Source organism: Hibiscus syriacus, unplaced genomic scaffold (genome assembly GCF_006381635.1).
Source record: "Hibiscus syriacus cultivar Baekdansim isolate YM2019G1 unplaced genomic scaffold, ASM638163v2 tig00110221_pilon, whole genome shotgun sequence".
NCBI lineage: Eukaryota > Viridiplantae > Streptophyta > Magnoliopsida > Malvales > Malvaceae > Hibiscus > Hibiscus syriacus.
In genome coordinates this window covers 1,065,191-1,089,462 of record NW_024062635.1, presented here as the reverse complement: position 1 = coordinate 1,089,462, position 24,272 = coordinate 1,065,191, and the positions used below count along the sequence as shown (strand labels likewise).

Genomic DNA, 24,272 nt, shown 5'->3' with positions numbered 1-24,272 from the left:
ACATGGTAAAAAAAGAATAATTATTATTTATCTATCACATTATTATTTACGTATGACTCATCGTTTCGGTACTATTGATCATTTCATCGATATCGTAACAATTAACATTAGCAAAAGAATAAAATTAATATAATAAAATAATTTTAAAATATAAAATTAATATAATTAAGAAAAACAAAGATAATATTACTGGTTTGAATTTACTTGTAGATAAAATCATCCTCAAACTTCTGATAAATTGTTATATAGTAACCGAACGGTGAATATGAAATGATGAAATTGTAGGATTAAAAACAAAACGGGGTTGCAGCAGAACATACCCCCCTATTCATCCTCTTCTACCGGAAGGCAACCCTAGAAAATTTCACTATTCCAAAGTTGTGGAGCAGTGCAATGTCTCGTCGAGATTCGGACTCTAGACGACACCGTTCTGGGTTTGACCGTGAACCCGGGTACTCCCCTTGGTTCCCCAAATGTAGCCATGAATCGTATAACATTATACGAATGCATTTCAATTGGGTTTTCTGTATCGCTTAATTTTGTCGAAAGTGATCCATTTTTTGTTTATGTTGTTTAGTCCTAAGAGGTCTAGGAGAGATGGGAAGCCTCAGACCGAAAGAGTTGTGTCCAACGCTGATGTTGCAGACAGGCCCGACCACGATGAGAAACAGCGCCGTCGGCTGCAAGTTGCTGTGCCTCTTGAAGTGGCGCCGACAGCTCGTGATTCTTCTAAGGTTGAAAATGCAATCGTGAGCAAGGAATCTGATCGGAAAAACAATGGGCACCACCAAGGAACTAAACATTCTTCTGATGCAACTGACGTGCCCCGCTCCCGGTCCTATTTTCAGGTTTTTATATTCTATTATTATGGTATTTCATCTTCATGAATTCCTTTTATTGCTTGGTACATGTTCTTGGTCTAATCTTTTCCCCAGTCTATTGCCTGCAATGTCGTAATTGTGCCAATAGCAATTGGTTTATTGTAGGAAGATTGTGAACAAGCTGAAGATATGTCATTTGTTTGCATAGTATTAAAATTGCAGCTGCAATTCTGTGTAACGGCTGCATCGTTACCTTTTTCAAGGTCACTGCAGTCCTAGTTATTTTTAGGAAACAAATCACGTTGACATCGCAACTGCAATTTAGTGCTATGTTTGTTTGCCGTCCTAGGGTCCACAAGCGTTTACTTTCAGTCCCATGGTCTTATAGTATATGTGTTGAATGGTATTTATCGCATTTGCAGTTTCGGGTTTAATTCTCTTAATGAAATGTTAATGGGGGCATTGGAAAGGAAATTTACCGCGTTGTATGTGGCTTTGGATTTATTGAAGTTATTGGGATTTGATTTTCATAGGATTGTGAGCCCATAGCATTTTTCTTGTATGAAGCATGAATCCATACCGGAACGGAATAATGATTACTAGCTCAAATAAACAACCTGGTTTTGTGTCTAGTTTAGTAGTTTGTTTATTATTCAGAGTCCGTAGACCTTTTCTTCTGGTTGATGTAAGCAGAATTCTTGTTCTGCACTTTTTATGGTCAGGGTATATAACCATCTTAGGCTTGCGTGTGCATGTATTTTAACAGCATGATGAACGTCGTAGTGCCGCACAAGCTGGTCAAAGTTTTGGTCGGAGAGCGGCTTCTGGTTAGTTTTTTTTTTTACTTTGGCTTTGTATCCTACCCCCTTATACTTCACTTTATGAGATCATGTTGCCTTGTCATGTCAGAGCCTTCACGTTCAGGTTATAGATTAACTTGTCGAAAGAGTTCTGGGATTGTCTACATTGACAAAGTGGGTTCTGGGGAAGCTTTAACAGCATTTTTTTCTTATCAAGAAGAGAAAAAGTAGGGTTTTCTTGAAAATTATTGATCGATGATTACATTATCTGTCCAGAGCGTAGAGATCGTGGATGGAGTGGGGATGCGAAGGATCATCATAGTGAAAGGCAAACTAAACCATTTGAAATGAGGCAAAGAGATAAGAAACCACAAGCCAAAAGGGATGGCAAAGATGATTGGCGCCATGACAGATTCTTTGAAATGGAGGCTGATCCTCTGCCACATCCACCACCTACCAGGAAACGACCTGTATTTAGCGAGAAGGTGGTCCCAGTAGCAACTCAATCGACTGACCATGCAGAGAAGGAATCAGAAAAGTTGACCCTTTCTCGCCACCATGCTTTAGGAAGTGAAAGAAGAGTGGAAAGGGACCACAACCCCCGGCATTTGGACAGACTCACTGCTAGAGATCAGGTCGTGAGCAGAAGAGAAGTACCGAGAGGTGGATTTGTTTCGCATGAAAGGCATGGATGTGGTGGTGGTAGCATTTTCAATGGAAGAGATAGATTCAGTGGAAGACAGGGGTATCGCGCAGGTGGCCCTCGTGTTGAGAAGTGGAAGCATGATTTGTTTGATGAGGCCAACAAGAGCCCTCCCAGACAGAACGAAGAGGACCAGATCGCCAAGGTGGAATCACTCTTGGAATCTTAGAGCTCAAGTTATGATATTAAGTGGCCCTTTGATTTAATTATCAAAAGGTTAGCGGTGAAATCTTTTTAGTGCCCCATTTTTTTACCTTTCTTTACGATTATGTTGTATTTTATGCACAAAGTTTGTCTATATGTGAATGATTGCAACTCTATTTTAGTAGTGGAATGATGGAATTTGAACAATTTGGCCTTCTTTGGAGGCTTTTAAATGCAGTTCGATAGATGCTTCAGTGTTTATCACGTGGTTCAGAATTTTTTTAATCAATTGACACTATATATGCACCTACACCTTATAGAATAGCTGATAGATGCAAATATTCGAACATGTGACATCTAGGGAAAATTGATAGGTTGATGACAAAGTTAAAGGTGACAATTATTATCAAATAAATTTAAAGCTGGGATATTAACAGTTTTCTTATAAAAGCATGAAGATTCCAAGTTAAAGGTATTCATACTAATCAGTGATGACTATAATAAATTGTTTGAATGTAAATACAATTAAAGGAAAAGCCATTGCTTTATTTGCCATTCAGAACTTTTACACTATTTAACAACACCCCCAACAAAACAAAACATCTCTTTGCTTGAAGTATTAAAACAACACAATCATCTTCGTCCTACATCGGAAACATGGAAAGTACTATTCCCCAGTGACGCCTTATGATGAGCATTTGAGCCACCCACCACGTAGGAAGAGGAACCGTCTTTGTACCCAAGACCTGACCTCTGCTGGAAGAGCTTCACAGTTGCAGGTGGCTGGAACTCGGACCTTTTTCGGCGGTGAGAAGATCCCTCCACCGACTGCTGCAGTCCCATTAACAAGTGGTAGGTACGGCTGCTAGATCCAAGCGACGCCGACCTGTAATGGTGGCGGGGCTTTTGCTTCCTCATGGCATGGATGAGGTAAGGAATTAAGCCTTCCATGACTGCTTGTTGAAACCTGAAGAATATGTATGAACGGGGGTTGGAAGAAGATGATATATTTATAGGGGTGGGAGGCGGGGGACAGCTTAGCAGATTTTTGTTTTGTTTTGTGAACTGAACTGTAGGTGCAAACTGCACAGTAATATATTATTAACCATTTGCAAGCAACTTTCTTTAACTGCTTTATCACACCACGGCTGCGGCCTCCGGCCTCCCATTCCAAAATGTGTAAATTTTAATCATTACTCATTGTAATTTTGTTATATAATTATAAAATGTTGGTTACACTTTCTTCTATATTTATATTATTTTCTTTCAAAAATTTAATTATTTATGATATCAAAGTTGAATAACATTAATCATCAGTTATGAGTTTCTTCTCATTTTAACAAGTTCTATTGTTACAAGTAGAATTCTTTTTCCACCACGTATTAAGCGACTAATTTTGTTGTTTTCCGCATTTTATTTTTAAAAAAATCTCTATCTTTTCTTGTATATATATATATATAATTCTTTTGCATTGTTCATCTGGTTTAAAAGCTCAGGTTGCCACTGTTGCACAAAGCATCACCAGCAATCTTTAAAGTTGGAATTCAACATTTGATGCGTACGAATGTTTGAAGAGGTTGATGTTGTTCTTGATTGGATGAGAAATCGGAAGCAGTTGATTACTCATTTCACTCGGTCGAGTTTCTTCTATTGATTGGCGTGTTGTGTTCATCATTTGATTCTTTTGCTGTCGTTATCAATTTTTCTGATTTCGATCATGATTCACTTATTGCGGTAGATGTTAATACTTCTGTTTATGATGATTGATCGGATGGACAGTAATTAGAATGCACCAGCTGTTCCATAAAAAAAATTAGAGAAACAAGTGTTAGACGTCTTACATGTAAGTGTCAGTACCGGGCAGGCAGGTATAGCCGTTGGATTCTGTTTCTTGGATGCTTGTGATCATTCTCAACAATGAGAGAAGTTCGGAATAATACATGAAACTTTTTAAAAGCAATTGATCCTCCAACCTTCAACAACTGTAGGGAAATACGACCATAATAAATCACAAACAACAGCATTCGCCGGCACCCATCTGAACTAGGAGCTCTTTCCGCAACTTTAGGACATGCATACGACTTACCAAGCTAAACGTTTCAGGTCCATGAAATCTTCCTTATGCCAGACTATTTACAATAAAACGCTGAAAAGGATTCCGGCATATAGCTATCCAGCTCCGATGATCAGTCAATAAAGGCCATGAGATACATGTTAATTGCTTATCAGATGAACTTTAAACATATTTACATATACATTGCTTTCTTTTTCCTAAAATGAGAATAAAAGAAAAAACAGTACAAGAGTTCCTAGTATACAGATAACGGTTGAGAGGAAAAGCCAACATCACCTGATCTTTCAGATGCAAAAGGTTACATTCACGATCATAGATAGAAGACAAGAAGAGATATTTTCAATCCACTCTTGTTCTGTTCGGTGCTGCCTCCACCCCAATCGGAACAACACAAGCTTAAGGCTACTGTTAATGTTTATGGTGGATAGTCAAGTAGGATCAGTTCTACACGAGTTGTCAGGCTGCTGGGAGCCGATACACGATTTAGTTGTATTATATGTGTCCCGATTTAGTTGTATCATATGTGTCCTCAAGCTACAGTCCTTGGCCTATTGAAAGAGAAGTTTAAGAAACGTCCTTAAATAATGAGCCATTGCAGCACATGAAGCAGAGAATAGCTCGGAACATAAAACAAAACGCTATATTTACCTGAATGGCTGCTAACGCAGACAAAAAATCTTTACTTTGTTCAAGCAAAACCCTTTCCTTTGCAGTCACAGTCCCAAGTTCATCCGCTAAGGAATTCAATTCCTCCACCTACATAGGATAAATAACATTTAGACAATTGAGTATGTGCTCTCCTTTAAAAGTGCAAGTTCAGGTAAAATGAAAAAAGCAGGCTTAACCAAACTACAAGATTTTTCTTTCTTCCCTTTTCGATGTGAAGGCTTCCATCGAGGTGCAACACTACTATTACAAACTTAAAAAACAAAGTTTTGCAGCTGCAAAACTAGATGCCCCAGCATGCAGTATTCATTGTTATACTATGGTACCTTAATTCAGGGATGAGTGGCAAGAAAGCTGGAAAAGTCCATACAATATCTGCTTCCAATGGAAAATTAGTAACTATATTAGCAACAACAGTTTGTGCCCACAAAAATGTCCAATTGAGTTTTCCATAGTAAGAGTTTCTTAGCCATTGACAACAGACAAACACCCTACAGACATAGCTGCTTGAACCTAGGACCTTTAGGGAGAGCCATACTCCCTTTTATCACTGAGGTCGCCTGATGGGTTCTCCTTTTATCTTAACTTACAAAGGATACGACGGTAGAATAATATCATTACTGATTTGTAGGCCAAATCTTAAGACTTAGATGACTAATTAATTGTAATTAATATAGGATATTTTATTAACTATTACATTGTAACTATCTGCAGTCTTAAGGAAGTAGTAGTCCTTTCGTTGGTTTCGCAGCATGTCAGAAATAGGATCGTGGGTTGCTTTCGTTGATAATCTTAGTAGGAGAGTGCATAGGAGGGTATTGTGGGATCGTTTTAGCCGTTTTGGTAAGGTGATTAAAGTTTTTATACCGTTTGTTAATAGCAGACCCAACTACAAGAACAAGACGTTTGCTTTTGTGCATTTTGCGAGTAAGGAGGATTTGATTGCTGCGAAGGAGAAGATGAACAACACCCTTGTTGATGGGAGGAGGATATTAGTATCTTTTGCGAAATATCGGAGGAGTAGTGGTCCGAGGAACTTGAATCGCAATAGAGTAGTGGAGGCTGGAGGTGCAGGTGTCGAGGTTACGAAAAGGCAAAATGCAGCTAGCCAAGTGGTTGAGGCTAGGAAGAAGGAGATGATGAACAGGTTCCAGGATGGCAGAACATATAAGGATACGGTAGTAGGTGTGAAAAAAGATGAGGGTCAGCAATCCAGAAACCTTGGGGACAGGAGAGAGGAGAAGAACGACATGGATTTCTTCATTCCTTTGGAGGAAAGAGCATGGCTGAGGACTTCATTAACAGGTATCGTTAAAGGGATATTTGAGGTTGAGTTTGTGCAAAGGGCATTGAGAACAGAGGGAATCAATGTTAAGGTAGTTAGATGGGGTTATGCGAGAAATGCATGTTTGGTAGTTTTCCGGTCGGTGGAGGAGAAGGAAGCAGCTGTAGAAGATAAATGGGAAGTTTTGTCCTTTTGGTTTGAAAGTTTGGAGCCGGTGATCGAAGAGAAGGGTGTTCCATTACCTTACTGCTCAGTATCCATGATGGGCGTTCCGTTAAACTGCTGGTCAGTTGCTTTTTTTACTAGTTTGGCATCGAGATGGGGCAAATTAGTGAAGATTCAAGAACAGACAGCTCAAAGAGTCGACTGCAGGGTGGCTCAGATGTTATTAAGAGTTGAAAGTCCGTTTGACATCCCTCCATATGTCATTTTTAATACTCTTGGAAGGTCCTTTACTATCAAGATTAAGGTAGAAAGCAGTGATGATTTCTTCCCTGAGCTTGAGGAAGGGGAAGATGATGAAAGGGTTGATGAAGATGGTTCTCAAGGAGGAACAGTGGTTCCTTGGGAGAGGGATTCGTCCGAGGGGAGCAAAGGGGAGAATCGAGGTGGTCTGCAAGGGCAGGTTAATTCTCAGCAGATGTCAGACTCTAGAAGCAGGGTTGAAGAGTGGGTCCGAGGTTCTTCACAGGGAGGTGGACCAATGAACGAGGGGAGTTTGAAATATTGCGCTGAAGCCGAGGAAAGTTCAAAGGTTGACCTTTGTATCGAGGGGACAGTACTAGGTGAAGGTTGCAGCAAGCAGACTGTGTCAGGGACTTTTTCTGATGGGGGAAAAAAGGTGGCCAGCTTGCAAGGAGACTCCTCGGGGAAAGATAAAGTTGTTCAAGAGGATGGGCTTATTTCCAACATGGGAAGGAGGGAAGTATTTGGGCCTGAACAGTTTAGTTCATCACCAAAGAAGAATGGTAAGAAGTCTGAGCCTTCAATTTCAGATACACAGGTTGGATATGGTATGCAGAATGGGGCCGTGCCTCTATCAATGCGAAGACCTTTGGGGGGGAGTGTATCGGGGAATAATGTCGAGAGAGGATATCAGAATAAAGTTTATGCTAGGAGGAGGGCTGCCAAAAGTAGTGATGGTATGGATGATGGTATTGGAGCAGGAGAAAAGAATCAGAGGAGGACAGAAGCAATGGAGTGTTGGAGAGTATCCAATTTATTGGGGGTAAGGTTTAAAGGCGGAGAAAAGGAATTCCTGACCAAAGTTGTCCCTTTGGTGAAGGATAGAGATGATTGAGGGGTGGTAGTTGGTTTAGGGGGTATGGTCATAAAATGCTTTTGATGGTAGAATGGTCCATTATGTGTTGGAATGTTAGGGGTCTGGGTAGGAAGGTTAAAGCACGTGCCATTAGGAGATTTGTAGAGGAGAAAAAACCAACTATCCTATTTTTGCAAGAATCCAAATTGGAAATTGTTAGCACTATGTTAGGTAGGAAAATGGGAGGTAAAATCCTTAATGGGTGGGCAGTTGCGCCTGCTGTAGGTTCTGCTGGTGGCCTAATAACAATGTGGAATCAGAAGGTATTTGTGGTGAAGGATAAGGTCATCCGAACTAGATTTGTGGCGTTAAAGGGTTGGTTGGATGGTATGACAAACCATTGTTGTTTCATAAATGTTTATGGTCCAAGTGTGGAGGCTGATAAAGAGCCATTTTTCAGGGATTTACTTTCCTTTCTGGAACAGGTGGACTGCCCAGTTTGTTTAGGTGGGGATTTTAATGCCTTTTTGACGAAGGAAGAGAAAAGGGGTGGTGATGTGAATTTGACGTCGATGAATATTTTTCGAGATTTTGTCTCTAAGGCAAATCTAATCGATTTACCCTTAGTGGGAGGTCAGTTCACGTGGTGTAATAACAGGGAAGTTCCCACCTTTGAGAGATTGGATCGGTTTTTAGTTGATCATAGTTTTTTCTCGCAATTCCCAATGATCAATCAAAATCTGCAGCCTAGGTCCATTTCTGATCACAATATTATTCTGCTGGAGAATAGGGAGTGCAATTGGGGGCCAAAGCCGTTTAGATTGTTTAATTATATGTTGGAGGAGGAAGGGTTTAGTGAACTGTTGACAAAAGAACTGTTCAATCGGGGTACACAGGAAAACTCGAGACCCATTTCCAAAACTCTTAACCGGGTGAAGGATGTCGCAATAAATTGGGCTGGTAAGGGTTTTCTCCAATTACCAAGCAGAATCAGAACCTTGGAGACTGAGATACAGGATATGGAAATAAAATTGCAACAAGGGTCTTCTTTGGTGTCAATGAATTCTATTGTTGAAGCAAAGAGAGAATTATGGGAGTTACAAAAAAAGGAAGAATCAATTTGGATGCAAAAGTCTAGATTGAAATGGAGATTGGAGGGGGATAAGAACACAAGGTTTTTCCATCAGAGTGCAGCAATTAGAGGGAGGATAAACTACATAAAAGCTATCAAAGTTGATGGTGAAGTTGTTGAAGACCCAAGGTCAGTAAAAGCTTCAGTGGTGGAGTTTTTCAAGGGGTTGTATAATCAAACAAACACCCTGGAGGCAGAGGAATTAAATCTGGATTTTCTCAAGTTGTCCGAAGGTCAGCGTTTAGCTTTGGAGAAGCCTTTTTCTGAAGAGGAAGTTTGGGAAGCTATTGCTCATTCAGATATCAACAAAGCTCCGGGTCCGGATGGTCTGAACTTAGGATTTTTTAAGAAGTTCTGGCCTAATTTGAAGGATGATATGATGAGGTTTTTTAGGGATTTCTACGTGGGAAAGGTTTGGGAGCCGGAGGTTAACTTCTCCTTCATTTCTCTTATTCCAAAGAAGGCAAATCCGGAGGGATTGGAAGAGTTTAGGCCAATTAGCCTAGTGGGAGGTCTTTATAAAGTCATCTCTAAGGTCTTAGCTAGAAGATTGAGTTTGTATCTCAACGATATTATAAGTCAGTCCCAATTTGCTTTTATTCCGGGGAGGAATATCTTGGATTGCTCTTTCATTGCAAATGAGAGTATTGATTTTTGGAGGAAGAGAGGGCTGAAGGGAGTAGTTTTCAAGGTGGATTTTATGAGAGCTTATGATTCGGTAGATTGGAAAATTTTAATTCAGATTATGAGCAAAATGGGGTTTGGTGAAAAGTGGAGGTCGTGGATGTTCCAGTGCATGTCAACTGCTGAGATTTCGATCTTGTTAAATGGATCTCCAACGGAGAAATTTCATATTGCCAGAGGGTTAAGACAGGGCTGTTCACTTTCACCTATGCTTTTCAATTTGGCTACGGAATTGTTGCATTTACTGTTATCTAAAGCAGTAGATATGGGATTGTTCTCGGGGTTCGAGTTAGGACTGCAGGACCGAGCATTCAAGTTGTCACACCTTCAATTTGCGGATGATCTTATAATTTTCAGCAAAGGTTCCATTCGTGAGTTGAGGAATATTAGAAGAGTGTTACTGATTTATGAACTTCTGGTGGGGCTGAAGTTAAATCTAGGTAAGAGCAGGATTTTTGGAATCAATGTTGAAGAAGGGGAGCTAACTAATTGGGCTGAAGTTATTGGCTGCTCGGTTGGATATCTTCCATCTGAATATTTAGGTCTGCCTCTGGGTTACAAGAGGAATTCGGCTGCTATGTGGGATCCGATAGTGGCGAGATTTAATGCTAAATTGACTGGTTGGATAGCTAATTCTCTATCGGTAGCGGGAAGAGTGGTTTTGGTCAAATCGGTGCTATGCTCTCTTCCGGTCTATTTTATGTCTATGTTCAGAATCCCAGCTACGGTGATACTCAAACTTAACTCTATCATGGCTTCATTTCTGTGGGGGGATTCGATTGATAAGAAGAAAATCCATTGGGTCAATTGGAAGTCGATCTCTAAACCAAGATATATGGGAGGTCTAGGGGTCCCTAATCTAGCACTTTTGAACCGAGCTTTATTAGGAAAATGGGTTTGGAAGTTTTCTTCTGAAAAGAATTCTTGGTGGAAGAAAGTGATTTGTGCCGCCTACAATTTGGATCCCAAATCTATTATTTTGGAGAATTCGGTGCCAGCTCGTGCATCGTGGATTTGGAAAGGTGTGGTGAAAAACTTCTTCAATAGTGATGATTTTGGAAAATGTCTTAAAAGGAATATGCGTTTGAAGGCGGGGAAAGGGGAAGATGTGCAGTTTTGGAATGATGTATGGTTGGGTGATGTTCCCCTCAAATCGTTGTTTCCTAGACTTTATGTTCTCTCAATTAATAAATCGGGTAAAGTGAAAGAGTTTAGGGAACAGAATGCTTCGGGTTGGGTGTGGGACATCCAAATGAGAAGGAATTTGGCTGATTGGGAAGTAGAACAGTGGATGCAATTGATTTCTATGTTGAATAATACCTCTCCTTTTCCCATTGCAGATGATTGTTGGATTTGGTTAGGGAATGGTGAAGGAAATTTTACAGCTAAATCTTGTATAAAAGCTTTTTATGTACAACGTGATTCTGAGCAAAATCAAGTGAATTGGGATAAGATTATTTGGTCTGGTTTAGCTCCTCCAAGGGTGGAATTGTTTGTCTGGCAACTAGTACAACATAGAGTACCGGTTAAAGAGGAGTTAGTAAAGAGAGGTGTTGCAGAGATTGTTGACCAACGTTGTGTTCTGTGTGGTAGGGAGGTGGAATCAGTTTCTCATCTGTTTCTGCATTGTAGGGTTGTGTGGGGTCTGTGGTCCTCCTTCTTGAAAATGTGGGATGTGTCATTGGTGACTCCAAAGTGTACAATGGAATTTCTAATTTTGTGGGATGATTTAATGACTAACTCTTTGATTTGGAGATTCATTCCTAGGGCAGTGATGTGGTCAGTATGGAAATGTAGAAATGAGATTATCTTTCAGAAAGGCAAGCTGGATTTGGTCAGATTATCTTTCATTGTTAGATTTAGAGTGGCTTCCTGGTTTAGTGCTCATTTCAAGGATGTGGGTATTCCCCTAGATTCTCTAGTAGGTGACTTGAAAATTGCTGACTCGATTGGTAGATCAAGAAAGGTTTGCTCTCAACCTGCTTGCTGGGTTCCTCCACCGGAGGGGTTTCTAAAGTTAAATGTTGATGGAGCGATGGTTTCGGGTTGGGAAAAAGGAGGTATTGGTGGTCTGTTTCGAGATAGCAGAGGTCTATTGCTTCAGTGGTTTTCTGAAGCAGTAGGGGGTGGTCCTCCTATTTTGGCTGAGCTGTTGGCTATCAAAAGAGGGATTTGTCTTATGGAGGAGTTGGATTTTGTCGCAAATCAAAGAGTTATCTTGGAATCAGACTCTTCTAACGCTCTGAAGTGGATTCAGAATCCGGGTCTAACCCCTCATTTGCATCTATCCTTGGTGAAGGACATAATTTCACTTTTGATTGGAAAGGATATTATTTTTAGGCATACTTCAAGGGCGGCAAACTGGGAAGCTGATAAACTTGCTAAAGATGGGATAGGGTGATTTTGGTTATAGTTGTGTTGTTTAACAGGAATTGTTCCTCCCTGTTTTGTTGGATGTTTGTGTTAAGTTTTATGTTCTTCCGTTGGAAGTGTAGGAGTTTGTTCAAGCTTGTAATCTGGTTATTATGAATAAAAGTTTTCTTGGCTCTCTTTTCCTCCTTCGTTGTTCCTTCATGTTACTCTCATAACATGGAGGGATTGAAGGAGGATTTTAATGGGGCCTTTCTATCAAAAAATTAACTATTACATTGTATATATACACCACAAAGTATTCTCCCTTTTGTCATTCTACATGGTATCAGATGCTCTAAAATATTTTCTTTTTCTTTTTCTAAGGGGCAGGATTTGGAGGTACTATCAAAACTGCCAACTCAAGCAGGTAGGCCGTGTGCCAATCGGTTTGAACCCAGCGGCCGGTCATCAGAATCCAAGTGGTATCACCAGAAATTCTCGCTGATTCTACACATGTCAGCACGTGAGTCACAAGTAAATGAAAACTCTAAATGTCAATGGTATGTGGACTTTGATTACCTTACCTACTTATAAGTAAGCTATTGGGTGAAAACGGGAGTATACTATCAAACTTAATCCTGATGATTCACTTCTCAATTTTTTTTGATAAGAAGATAGGCCTCGTTAAAAACCCCCTTCATGATTAATGGAACAAAAAAATGTTCCTTAGTCAGCGGAAAGAGAAAAAGAGTGCCTTAATAACCATTAATAAACAAGAGTTACATAATGTTTAACAACAGAACTCTCCCTTACAATAATAAACCCAAATGCTGAAAGAATCCATACACACTGAGAACTAACCGATACCGGCCTTAGCTAAGCTGTCAGCCTCAACATTAGCTGATCTAGGAACCCATCTAATAATACCATTTAGATCTCTTAACAAAAAACCAATATCTCTCACTAAAACTCTATAAACCCAAATGCTGAAAGAATCCATACACACTGAGAACTAACCGATACCGGCCTTAGCTAAGCTGTCAGCCTCAACATTAGCTGATCTAGGAACCCATCTAATAATACCATTTAGATCTCTTAACAAAAAACCAATATCTCTCACTAAAACTCTATAAACAACAGGACATCGATCATAGTTCTTGACCCACCCCACTGCTAGTTTGCTATCAGATTCAATAATAAGACGATCCTGAACCCTCGGAAGAAAAGATTCAAAGAAAGATAAACCCTTCTTAATTGCCAAAATCTCCACCAACAGCGGAGGACCTGGACCAGCCGCCTCTAGGAAAGAACCCTTCACCGAGCCATCCTCCAATCTAAGAATGCCACCCACACCACTTTTCCTCCAATCACCACTCACTGCTGCATCCACATTAAGTTTTATAAAACCCTTTGGAGGGGGGGACCAAGACACAGTTTTGATTATCGAGGACCTTGAAAAGGAACAATAATCCCCAAGAGTAGGATCCGAAATAAGAGAGTCCTTCATAATAGAAACATCGTTGAATTTTGCTAAAAACCAATTCGCCAATCTGCACCTTGCCAAAAAGAACAGATCAGTCTGATCTACCCTTCCCCCATCGAACACAATGTCGTTTCTACTCTTCCAAATGGTCCATATAACCACTCCCGGAATGAAGGGCCAGATTTTAGAGTCTAACACCATATCATTCCAAGCAACCATAAAACTTTTAGCATTGTCCTGCAAAGCCGAAAACACTCCCCAGAATTTCAAAAATTTGTTCCAAAGAGTCCAAGCCACTACACAAGTGAAAAATAAATGTGAAAGAGATTCGGCCTCCTTTTTGCATAAGGGGCAAGCAACATCACCGATAGAGGACTCCTCTCCTTAGAAGTTCTTGTTTAACAGGCAGTTTGTTGTGCACCACCTTCCACAAGAATACCTCCACTCTAGGAGGCACCAAACCCATCCAAATATTATTCATCCAAAAAGGGTTTGATGTCGAAACAGGACAGCAAGACTTCACACTGGATTTAACAGAATAAATTCCTTCTCCGTTCCCTCTCCAGACCAACCCATCAGACAACTCAGAAGAAAGAGTTATGTTGTGAATTATAGCCAATAGATCGGTAAACTGACTCAGCTCCCAGTCGCTTAAATTTCTTCTCAATTGAACATGCCACGACCAAATAGAAGATCGAAACTGTCCATACTCATTAAGTTTCCCATCCCTATTTAAAGAGAGGACAAACAGTCTCGGGAAAACATCTTTTAAAGGGAAGTCAAGCGCCCAACTATCAAACCAGAACCTGATTCTCTCACCATTCCCCACTCTAACTTTGAACTGATTTCGAAACCTGGCTCCAAACTGATCCTCATTGAAATGATTGTGAAATACTGATTTCCAGATCCAAGAAGAATGAGAAGGAATATTATCCTTGAAAAACAGAGATCCAATGTCCATATTATACTTAGTGCAAATTACCTTCTTCCACACAGATTCCCTATCATTTGCAAACCTCCACAACCATTTACCTAGTAGGGCTCTATTCATATGATTGAGATCCAAAATGCCAAGACCACCAACTTCTTTAGCAGAGGATACTGTAGACCAATTGATCCAGTGGATTTTTTTAACCTCTGCCCCTCCTCCCCATAAGAAACTGGCCATGATGGAATTTAGTTTTGTCACTACCGAGGAGGGAATTTTGAATAAAGACATGAAATAGATGGGTAGGGAACACAAGACAGACTTCAATAAAACCACTCTCCCTGCCATATACAAAGTCTTAGCTTTCCATCCGGCTAACTTTTTATGAAATTTCTGGACGATCGGATCCCACAAAAGAATGGAGTTCCTCCTAGCACCAAGCGGCAATCCCAGATAGTCCGAAGGGAAGTGCCCAACTAAACACCCAACAGCATTAGCCCACTGCGATAATTCATCCTCACTGATATTAATACCAAATAATTTGCTCTTAGTGAGATTAAGTCTAAGGCCTGACATTACTTCGAAAACCCGAAGAACCCTCTTCACATTAAGGAGCTGTGTCTTCGAAGCAGTACAAAAAATTATAAGATCATCTGCGAATTGCAAATGAGATAAATTCAGAACAACCTCATCTTTGCCAACCACCAGACCAGAAAACAAACCTTCAGCAACTGCCTTTAACAGCAGTAAGTTTAAGAGCTCTCTAACGAAATTAAACAGCAAAGGGGACAGGGGGTAGCCCTGCCTAAGACCTCTAGCCATAGAAAATTCATCCATAGGGACCCCATTAACTAAAACAGACACCGAAGCTGTAGTAACACATTTACGAATCCAGCCGCACCATTTTGAACCAAACCCCATCTTAGACATAACTTTGAAGAGAATATCCCAATCAACGGTGTCATAAGCCTTCTTGAAATCCACCTTAAACACACAGCCCTTTAAACCTTTCTTCCTCCAAAAGTCAATGCCTTCATTTGCAATAAAAGAACAATCTAGAATTTGTCTCCCAGGAATGAAAGCATATTGAGAATCACTAATAATATCATTCATGCAGCCTCTCAATCTTCTCGAAAGGCACTCGGACAGAATTTTATACATCCCTCCTACTAGGCTAATAGGTCTGAAGTCATCCAACCCCCCATTATTAGAACCCTTTGGAATAAGAGTGATGAAAGAATGATTGATGCCGTGTTCCCAATTTTTTCCCAAGAAAAAATTGTGGAAAAATTTCAGGATATCACCTTTCAAGGTTGGCCAATTTTTTTTGAAAAAACCCAAGTTCAACCCATCTGGCCCAGGCGCTTTGTTACTATCACACGAGTTAATGGTATCCCAAATCTCAGCTTCCGTAAACTCCTTCTCTAGCAAAAGAGACTGCTCCACAGAAATTCTAGCAAAATTCAACTGAATATCCTCCACTTCCAAAGTTGAACAACAATTAAAAGCTTTGAAGAAATGCTCTTTGATAGAAGTCTTAATAAGAGAAGGATCTTTGATAGTAACACCATCAACTTTAATAGCGTTTAGAGAATTTAGCCTCCTTCTAATGCTGGCACATGTGTGAAAATATCTAGAATTACGGTCTCCATCTTTAACCCACTTCTCTCTTGAGTTTTGGAGCCAGATTCGTTCCTCAATCCTGTAGAGTCTCCAAAGTTCGATCCTGCAAGACCTCAAATCTGCTAAACAACCATTGACGTTTGGACTTTGGTTTTGATGACTCATAATTTCCAGCTGGTGAATCTTGTCTTCTAAAGCAGTGATAGCATCACGAGGGAACTGATTCCTATTCCCCGACCAACTCTTTATCGCGCCCTTTGTATTCCTAAGAATACTCAAAATACCAGCACTTTTCTTGACCTTCTTGAATTCCTTAATGGAGTCTGTAATCACCTCCTCAAACCCATCTTCAGACATAACATAGCTAAACAGCCTAAAAGGCCTCTTGCCCCAATTATCTTCCCCACACTCCAAACTAATTGCATTATGATCAGAGATAGATTTAGGCAATAACGATTGGGTTATGCCTATAAAAGCTGCAGAGAAACTAACATTCACTAGAAATCTGTCAAGTCTAACAACAATGGGAAAGTCCCGATTGCTACTCCAAGTAAAATTTCCCCCAATTAAAGGCAAATCAATTAGCCCCGATTGCTGAATAAAAAACCTGAAGATATCCATGGAATTTCTGTTCTGTAAACGACCTTCCTTCTCATCTTCTGCTAAATATGCATTGAAATCCCCTCCCACACACAGAGGAATACTATACCTGTTTAAAAACAGACCCAGTTCTTCAAAAAAAACTAGCCTTTTCTTCTTCCACAGATGGAGCATAAACATTAATGAAACCACATCTAGCATGGTTAGATATGATCTTCCCGAAAACAACAATAAACCTCCTGTGGATAAATTGATCTTCTAGCTCAAAAAAATTATCATCCCAACAACTTAACAAGCCTCCTGAAGAACCTGCTGCTGGAGACACAGCTAGTCCTTGCAATTTATTCAACCCACTTCTCCTAAGAAAAGAGCTTGGTAAAGACTCACATTTAGTTTCTTGTAAGAAAAGAAACGATGGTTTTTTCTCAGTAACTAATTTTTGAACAGCACTCTTTTTTTCTTTTTTGCCCAACCCCCTAACGTTCCAAGACAACATAATAAACTTTGACATCAGCAAAAATGAAAAGCCCAAACAGAACCAAGCTACATCCACGAAATCAGGAAACCCCTCTCAAACCTTTCTCCAGGTTAACAATTTTATCCAAAAATGTCTTCTTCCCCTCTTTGAATGAAATCCCTAGAATTTTACTAACTTCCCATGAAGTCAAAGCTTCCTCCAAGAAAATCGAGAAATTAGAAGAAGACACCGTAAGAATACCAGCCACATCCAAAGCTTCCCTAGTCAAAAGCCTTCTCCTTCTTCTATACTCCTTCCTTACCACTGATTCACACCGACTCCCTGAACCAACTTCTGCTGCACTCCTAGCTTGCTGAAGGTTGTTTACTACTGACTTGTACCTTGTACCACCTTCCACCTCCACCTCTGAGGGTCTTCCCTCCAAATTAGTGGGGAAAGATTGGATACTTAAGAGAGGCTTACTGATATTCTTGTTAAGATCCATCAACTCCAAAGATTGCATTGCCCCCTCCTCTCGACTCAGGTTAAACCATACCTTTCTTTCTCTAGATCTTCTATATACTCTAGATATAGCACCACAGCTCCATCTTCCAATCGATGCATTTCTAATATGCATACTCCTAGATAAATGTTCTAATGGACTCCAACTTTTAAGACCATTTACAAAAAACTCATTGTTGTACCTGACCCCTGATTACTGCCCGAGGGAACTGACCTTGCTTCCCTAACCACCAATACTTCCTCCGCACTGCCGACTTCCTTGACCAGAGCTTCTGACTTTCCTAACATGTCTTTATTTGACTCTTTTAAAATACCACTCGGCTGAGACTGTAATCCTACCTTATCCCCATCACTTGTCGAAATTGTGTTGTGATCAGATGAAACAATAGCCAAATTCTGCAAATTAGGTTCAAACAAAACAGATGGTTGCTGCTCTCCTACTGCCTCCACCCAAGACTCTTTAAGAACACCATAGCCCAATTTATTTAATTTCATAGTTGGCCCAGAAATAGAAATTCTAGAGTTAATTGAGTTGGGCTCACTGAAGTCCTCTGACTGGGCTTTATCACAATCATTAAACAAGTCATTCCTTAACCCAAGACCTCGGTAATCCCCTTCCAAATTCAAATTTTTCCTTGGAAATTCTGACACCTTTGCACCACTATGTTGACCTTCTTTCTCCTGCAACATTAAATGCTACCCCCCTTTGCCGCCTCCCATTGTTGAAACATCCACCCTTACCAACTCTTTACCCCCCGACTCTGATGTACCAACTTCTCCTACCAGCCTCCTGTCTACTATATCCCTAGACTCCACAGCTAGCAATTCTAGGCCACCTACCCCGCCTGAGTTCCGATCATCTACCTCCTCTGAAGAAGCTTCATCTCTGAACTCACCATCACCGATCACCGGCCACCGTATAGTTTTTTGCAGAAAAACTCTCTTGTTTAATGCTTATCGATCCCACACTAGTTTTAACCTTAAATGATCTCCCATACGAGCCCAATGTAACAGTTTCATGAATATCAAAAGGACTGGCCACCCTCAATAAAACTCGTGCCACCGCTATATCCTCTCTATTGACCGTCATCTCGTGAAAACACACCAGCTTCCCCCACCTTGATACAAGCTTTTCCAGAAATGGGACATCCCAACAAAGTAAAGGGATTCCAACTAAATCAACCGAGCAAAATGCCAACGGAACACCGTCAGCATTCATAACCGAATCTAACCAGTCGAACCAAAAGAACAATTCCTCCTGCCTGCTCGACCATGCCTCTTCAAAATCTTCCATCGAACTAAAAATAAGAATACAGGAGTTCCAAGTGTAACCCCATTTAACACCCTTGACCTTAATCCCCTCACCAGCCAGCCCCTTCACTACTATCTCCAAATCTAAATGAGGTTTGATAATCCCAGTCAAAGATCTTTTCACCCAATTGTAATCATCCGGGGGAATATGCATCTCCCACAAATTCCTCCTCCCAGTAACCTCACCTAAGAAGCCCTCCTGAATCTCTTTGCTCGCTGGAATTTCCTTCTGCCCATCAACAGAGACAACCGCTTCCTTAAGCAATCTTTCAAAACTTCCCGCCCTATCATGCTTCGCTCTATCCTCCACATTCACCACCTCCTTATACGTTCTGCCGTCCCTCGGGCTATTCAGCTTCTCCAAACCACCCTGCTGCCTACCTTCCTCCCCTCTCACTTCTCAATTGAAAGCTAGACTTGCTGCTAAAAAATATGCTCAAACTTATGGAGTGGACTATGATGACACTTTATGCTCTTATTGCTAAACTTGCTACTGTCAAGTTATTTATCTCCCTCGCATCAATTTTCGACTAGCCTCTGTATCAATTAGACATAAAGAATGCCTTTTTCATGTGATATTTAGGAGGAGGTATACATACAGTGGGAAAGTATGTCATCTGCAAAAATCACTATATTGCTTGAGACAGTCATCCATGTTAAGCAGACATAATCAATTCTTTTTTATTTTGCTTGATGTCAAAAACCAAGTGAAGGACTTTGTTATAAAGTTATTATGATCAAGCCTTTACAAGTTACAATGGGCATAATCATACAACTGTAAGTGTTGAAGAAAACTAGCAAATCAAGAACATACTAATAGGCAACAGCAAGAACACAGCTCCAGAACTTTCTTGTATTAGTAGCATTTTATTTATGAAGTTCACCAAAGTAGTAGAAATACAAATAACTGCCACACGAATGAATTTAATCATCTTTTTCTTGTAATACAAATACCTCAAGATTTAGTAAATGAATTTCACCTTTGATGATAGTAAGCATATTGAGGATGCCATTGCTTGCATCACATCAACCGCAGAGCTGACAGCATCCTTCAGATTTTGGATATCTGCCTATCATGAGAGAAAACAGAGAAAGGGAAGAGAAAAAAGAGCAACATTTTAAACCATATTGATAGTCATGTGCTGAATCGTTGATAGATTGAATATTGAAAAGTTGCAAAATTAAAAACTGGAAGAAACTTACTATCGCTTTTCCAATAACCGGAAGACGGAGAACACTGGCCTTTAAAGCTTCGGTCTGTCCTAGCAAAGCGCTAGAGTGGTGTCTATCAAGGATGGCCCATTCTTCTAAATAAGCTATCTGCAGTCACCAATTATAGTGAATTTTTAGTCCCAAGGAAAAGAAAATTCATGCTGTAAAAGCCGGTATCTAGAAATTGAGAACAAAAAGGAACTAGATCTGTTCTAAGAACCACACAGTAATCGGAGAATCAATGACACCAAATTGAAGCAAACAACTATTTTTCTTCTAGGATTAAATACAATAGAACAAAATTTTCTTTTCTTGACTTTCTTTGATTTCTTATTTGATTGATTTCTATCTGTCTTACTCCGACTCCAGAAGTGAACAAAATTCCAACATAATTTAATAACTTAGCCATTCATTACTACATACAAGAATAATAATCCAATTTTCCTTTTTTCCATCTTTTACGTGTCTTAATTAGGACTAATATTCAGTACCTACTCATGTCGTGAAATGACTGGTGACTACTCTTCTAAAGCATGTTTCTAAGGCCAGGAAGCTCCCTCAGGCCAATTGCCGAAAAATAATAAATTCCTCGATACAACACCAAAGTCCTAATTTTGATAAATTTCATTATAATCAACGGTATTCCTAAAACTGTTGACTTTTTCACTTTCATGTGTATGGATGTCAATCAAAACCAAAGCAGTTCTGTTCTCAGCTATGAAAGCATATCCACAGAGTTGAATTACATGTACAAAGCAATAATATGAAGAAGGTAAAAAACATAATCAGATAGCTGTAAGTGCTTGTGCATACTGAAAGGTCAACAAGGATTCGATTCGATACTTTAGAAAAGTGAAGCTTTGAATCTTACTTGTCCCTTTAGGATGGAAGTCAATTTCAATTTTTGCCTCAGCAATAGCAGCTTGATTCTCTTAAGGGTAACAGAATGTCGCATTTCTGAAGTTGTTACCCATGCATTCCACAGATTTTTCTGGTATACAAGGAACACTAGAGATTTTTACATACTGGACTTATTAGAACTCATCATGTTAACTCAAATCACTGTTATCGATAAAGCTGAATTATTCCTGTTTATCATATATCAAAACCCAGTCGATCAACTTCCCCAACAATAATTCTCAATTACCAGAGAAGTACTTACATATTAAAGATTATTAGAATCCAAGCAATATATCTAATTCTACCAATATTCTAATTTTTGAGTAGGCCCTTTTAACTGACAGATAGTCGGTATCATTCACTTCTCTCAAGTTGATAACAGAATAAGAGTATCAAGGGGCAGTTGATGACAGACACTGATGCAAATCAAATCTATCGTTTAGTAATGTAATTCCATAGACTGTATCTATAATATCCACCTTTGCTCATCAAGTCCACTAAACCTTCCATTGTGCAAATTTTATAACAGCAGACAGAAAGTGAAAAGCTCTTTACAATTCATGGTCATAACAAGCACAATACATAAAATTAAGCAAAATTCTATTAAATTTTAAGATAACAAAGCTAAGTACTCTAGTACAATCAAAGTAGAGGAAAAACAGGCTCATGAACATTCATTCAGTATTACATCTTTCTCCGTGATTTTGCATCGTGTACTAGCTCTATTTTCAGCCTGTAGCAAATCATTGATTGCTATATTTAGACTCAAGATCCTTCCATCTCTAAATCTAATCTCTTTGTAGATATAAAACGGACATGAAAAACACTTACGTTACAACTATGCGAAACTCCAAATGGCAAGGTTAACAAAATGAAATGCAAACTTTCAGTATATAACTTCGGCAAAAACAGCACCTACAAAAAAATTTATAATGCCATATTTGAGAAGACTATGATCTTCACTAAAATCAAGCAAAATGTAAGCTTCCACTAGCATTAAAAGCCAGCTTACAGCTTGTTTGAAAACTATTACTATGAACTAAATTTGAGGATTCGCCAAATATTACAAACAAAAAACAAGTACGCATGTGCATTGATCATATTGAGAACCATGAGAGGGAAAATTAGTATACCTTTGCACTCAGTTTCTGCACCATGAAAGTAGCATCTTCCCTTGCATTTGCAAATCTCCATTGCAAGTAGCGATTATAAAGAAGCCTCAACATGTGTGCATCAACAATCCGATCATCCCCCAACTTTCCTCTTCGAATATCAGCAAAAAAGCTAATAATCGAAGGGGAATTAACGGAATTACCAATCATATGACCGCCAACCGCATTTCTGACACGAGCAGGACTTAACCCCCTCAATGGAGATGAAGCTGAAGATATCCAAAGCTTACTAGGAGAAGCAGGTCTTGTACCTCCCCTGATAGTAGAAGCCATTGTCGGCGGAGACGACACTGCACAGTCACTAGAAAAACTTTTTGACTGGGTGAACTTAGCTGAAGCACCAATTCTAGAACCAGGGCTTGTAGATAAAGGTAAACTCGGATCCTGTAATCGCCTCAACCAGCTGCTAGTTTCCTGCCAACACTTTGCAGACACAGCAATATTACGGGGTACAATCCTTCCTTTAGAAATCCCACTTCCCCCATAGTCTTGCTTGCCAGAATTGGTGCTCCCAGAGGACAAACTATCAGTATCAGAAGCAGTAAGATCACAAGGGAAAAAAGTAGCATCGTTTATAGAATTGGCATCTGGATTTTGCTTATTAGGCTCTTTTAAGAACTCAGCAGCACTTCCCAAATCCAAACTGAACCTACTAGACCCATCAAAAGAAGCTCTCCTACTACTGTCATCAAGCATAATTGATTGTTGCGATGACTTAGCCAGCATTGCACCAGATCCAGCCATCCTCCTTTCACAACTAGAATCCAAGCTTATAGACAACGAATTCGAACCCGAAACCGGATTCCCTTGCCGGATTCTCCCAGGCCAGCGGAGCTGATCCATTGGCTTTGAGTTATCCCCATGATCTCTCACTCGAGTGGCTCTACGTCTTTCAGGCGTTACTTTCCTAGTAGAACAAGGACCCACTTGAGCCTTTGTCTTGCTAATCGGAAGCGAAAAGGCTTCATCTTGAAACGAAACCGACAAACTTCTTGTTGAAGTAATCAACATATTGGAAGCATCTGACAATTCCGTGGCATTAGCATTGTTTCCATGCGACACTTGACCTCCGGGCCGCCTCCGGTCCACAGATTGAGACCGTTTAGGAACCGAAGGCAACGTAGCTGAAGTAGAGGTAACATTTGTTGAACGAGAAATAAGCGGAGAAGGATATCTCGCAGTCGTTTTGCTCCATGCTGCCGTCGTTTTGGCTGACATTGTCGTTGCTGCTGAAGAAGAAGAGGAAGATGAAGATGAAGTGGAAGGAGAATGAGACATATACCTCGAAGAAACTTGTCTCCCTCTGGGTTTTCTCGTAACAGTAGAGCCATTATCTTTTAGAGGATGCCTTTTTGTTGTTGAGGTTGAGGTTTCTTCTTGATAGGTATTTGGTTCTTCAACAGGGGACCGTGAAGGAGTAGATGGATGAGAAAATGCAGCCACCATCATCTGAGACTGCAAAAGGAATCTACTTTCTCTTCTACATTGCCATTAAAACAAATTTTGTTTTGTTAGGAGTAATGAGTCTTCAATTCCATGGCTAATGGAGAAGAACCCATAAAGGGGCTCTGAAGGATTCAGGATTTTACTTCAACAGCAGTGAAACCCACTCAGATTTTCTGGGTTCTCAGAGGGAAAAGTAAAACTTGATAGAAAGAGAGGAAAAGGAACAGATTCAGCTGCTCGCTTGGATTTGGGGTTTGTTAATCTTTAGAAAGACGGTAGGTTAATTAATTATTACATTTTTTTAGTTTTTAATTTAATGAGAGTATTACTCTTGTAAAGTATAAATCTTTAGGAAAATTATAAGAAATTCGAGGAGTATAGTTGAACATCATTAAGGATTAATATTATTAAGAGTTTATTTGTTTATTAAAAATATTTTTTAAAAATAAATTATATTTTTTGAAAATATTTTCTATAAACTGTTTTACGGTGTTTTGAGGAGAGTTAGTAAACCATTTTCCATTAGGATTTTTTTAGAAAGTATTTGTTACAAATATTAAATATAATAAATAATATTATTTATCACAAAAATTTAATATTTTTATTTTTGAATATTATAATAATTTATTTTTTATTATTGAATTATTATTTCTATAATTTTATTAATGGCATGTTAAGATTAGTGCATCCTATTGA

At 39.6% G+C, this 24,272-nt stretch overlaps 3 protein-coding genes across 3 annotated transcripts; 1 reads left to right on the top strand and 2 right to left on the bottom strand.

Moving 5' to 3' along the window:
• The first annotated feature begins 318 nt into the window (after nt 1–318).
• On the top strand, nt 319–2,728 carry LOC120114278. Its single transcript, XM_039135243.1, has 4 exons — nt 319–452; nt 578–848; nt 1,588–1,648; nt 1,898–2,728. The coding sequence occupies exons 1-4, from the start codon at nt 394–396 to the stop codon at nt 2,491–2,493; spliced, it is 987 nt and encodes a 328-aa protein (XP_038991174.1). The 5' UTR covers nt 319–393; the 3' UTR covers nt 2,494–2,728.
• Nucleotides 2,729–3,029: 301 nt separating this feature from the next.
• Nucleotides 3,030–21,976, bottom strand: LOC120114277. The gene is made up of 3 exons (XM_039135242.1): nt 21,971–21,976; nt 14,206–14,211; nt 3,030–3,421 (listed from the first exon to the last, which is right to left on the bottom strand). Exon 3 carries the CDS (start codon nt 3,417–3,419, stop codon nt 3,102–3,104), a length of 318 nt encoding a protein of 105 aa, XP_038991173.1. The 5' UTR covers nt 3,420–3,421; nt 14,206–14,211; nt 21,971–21,976; the 3' UTR covers nt 3,030–3,101.
• LOC120114275 (QWRF motif-containing protein 2-like) lies at nt 4,470–23,776 on the bottom strand. Its single transcript, XM_039135241.1, has 6 exons — nt 22,092–23,776; nt 20,930–21,049; nt 20,050–20,166; nt 19,827–19,916; nt 5,191–5,298; nt 4,470–5,090 (listed from the first exon to the last, which is right to left on the bottom strand). The coding sequence occupies exons 1-6, from the start codon at nt 23,577–23,579 to the stop codon at nt 4,971–4,973; spliced, it is 2,043 nt and encodes a 680-aa protein (XP_038991172.1). The 5' UTR covers nt 23,580–23,776; the 3' UTR covers nt 4,470–4,970.
• Between the last annotated feature and the right edge of the window lie 496 nt (nt 23,777–24,272).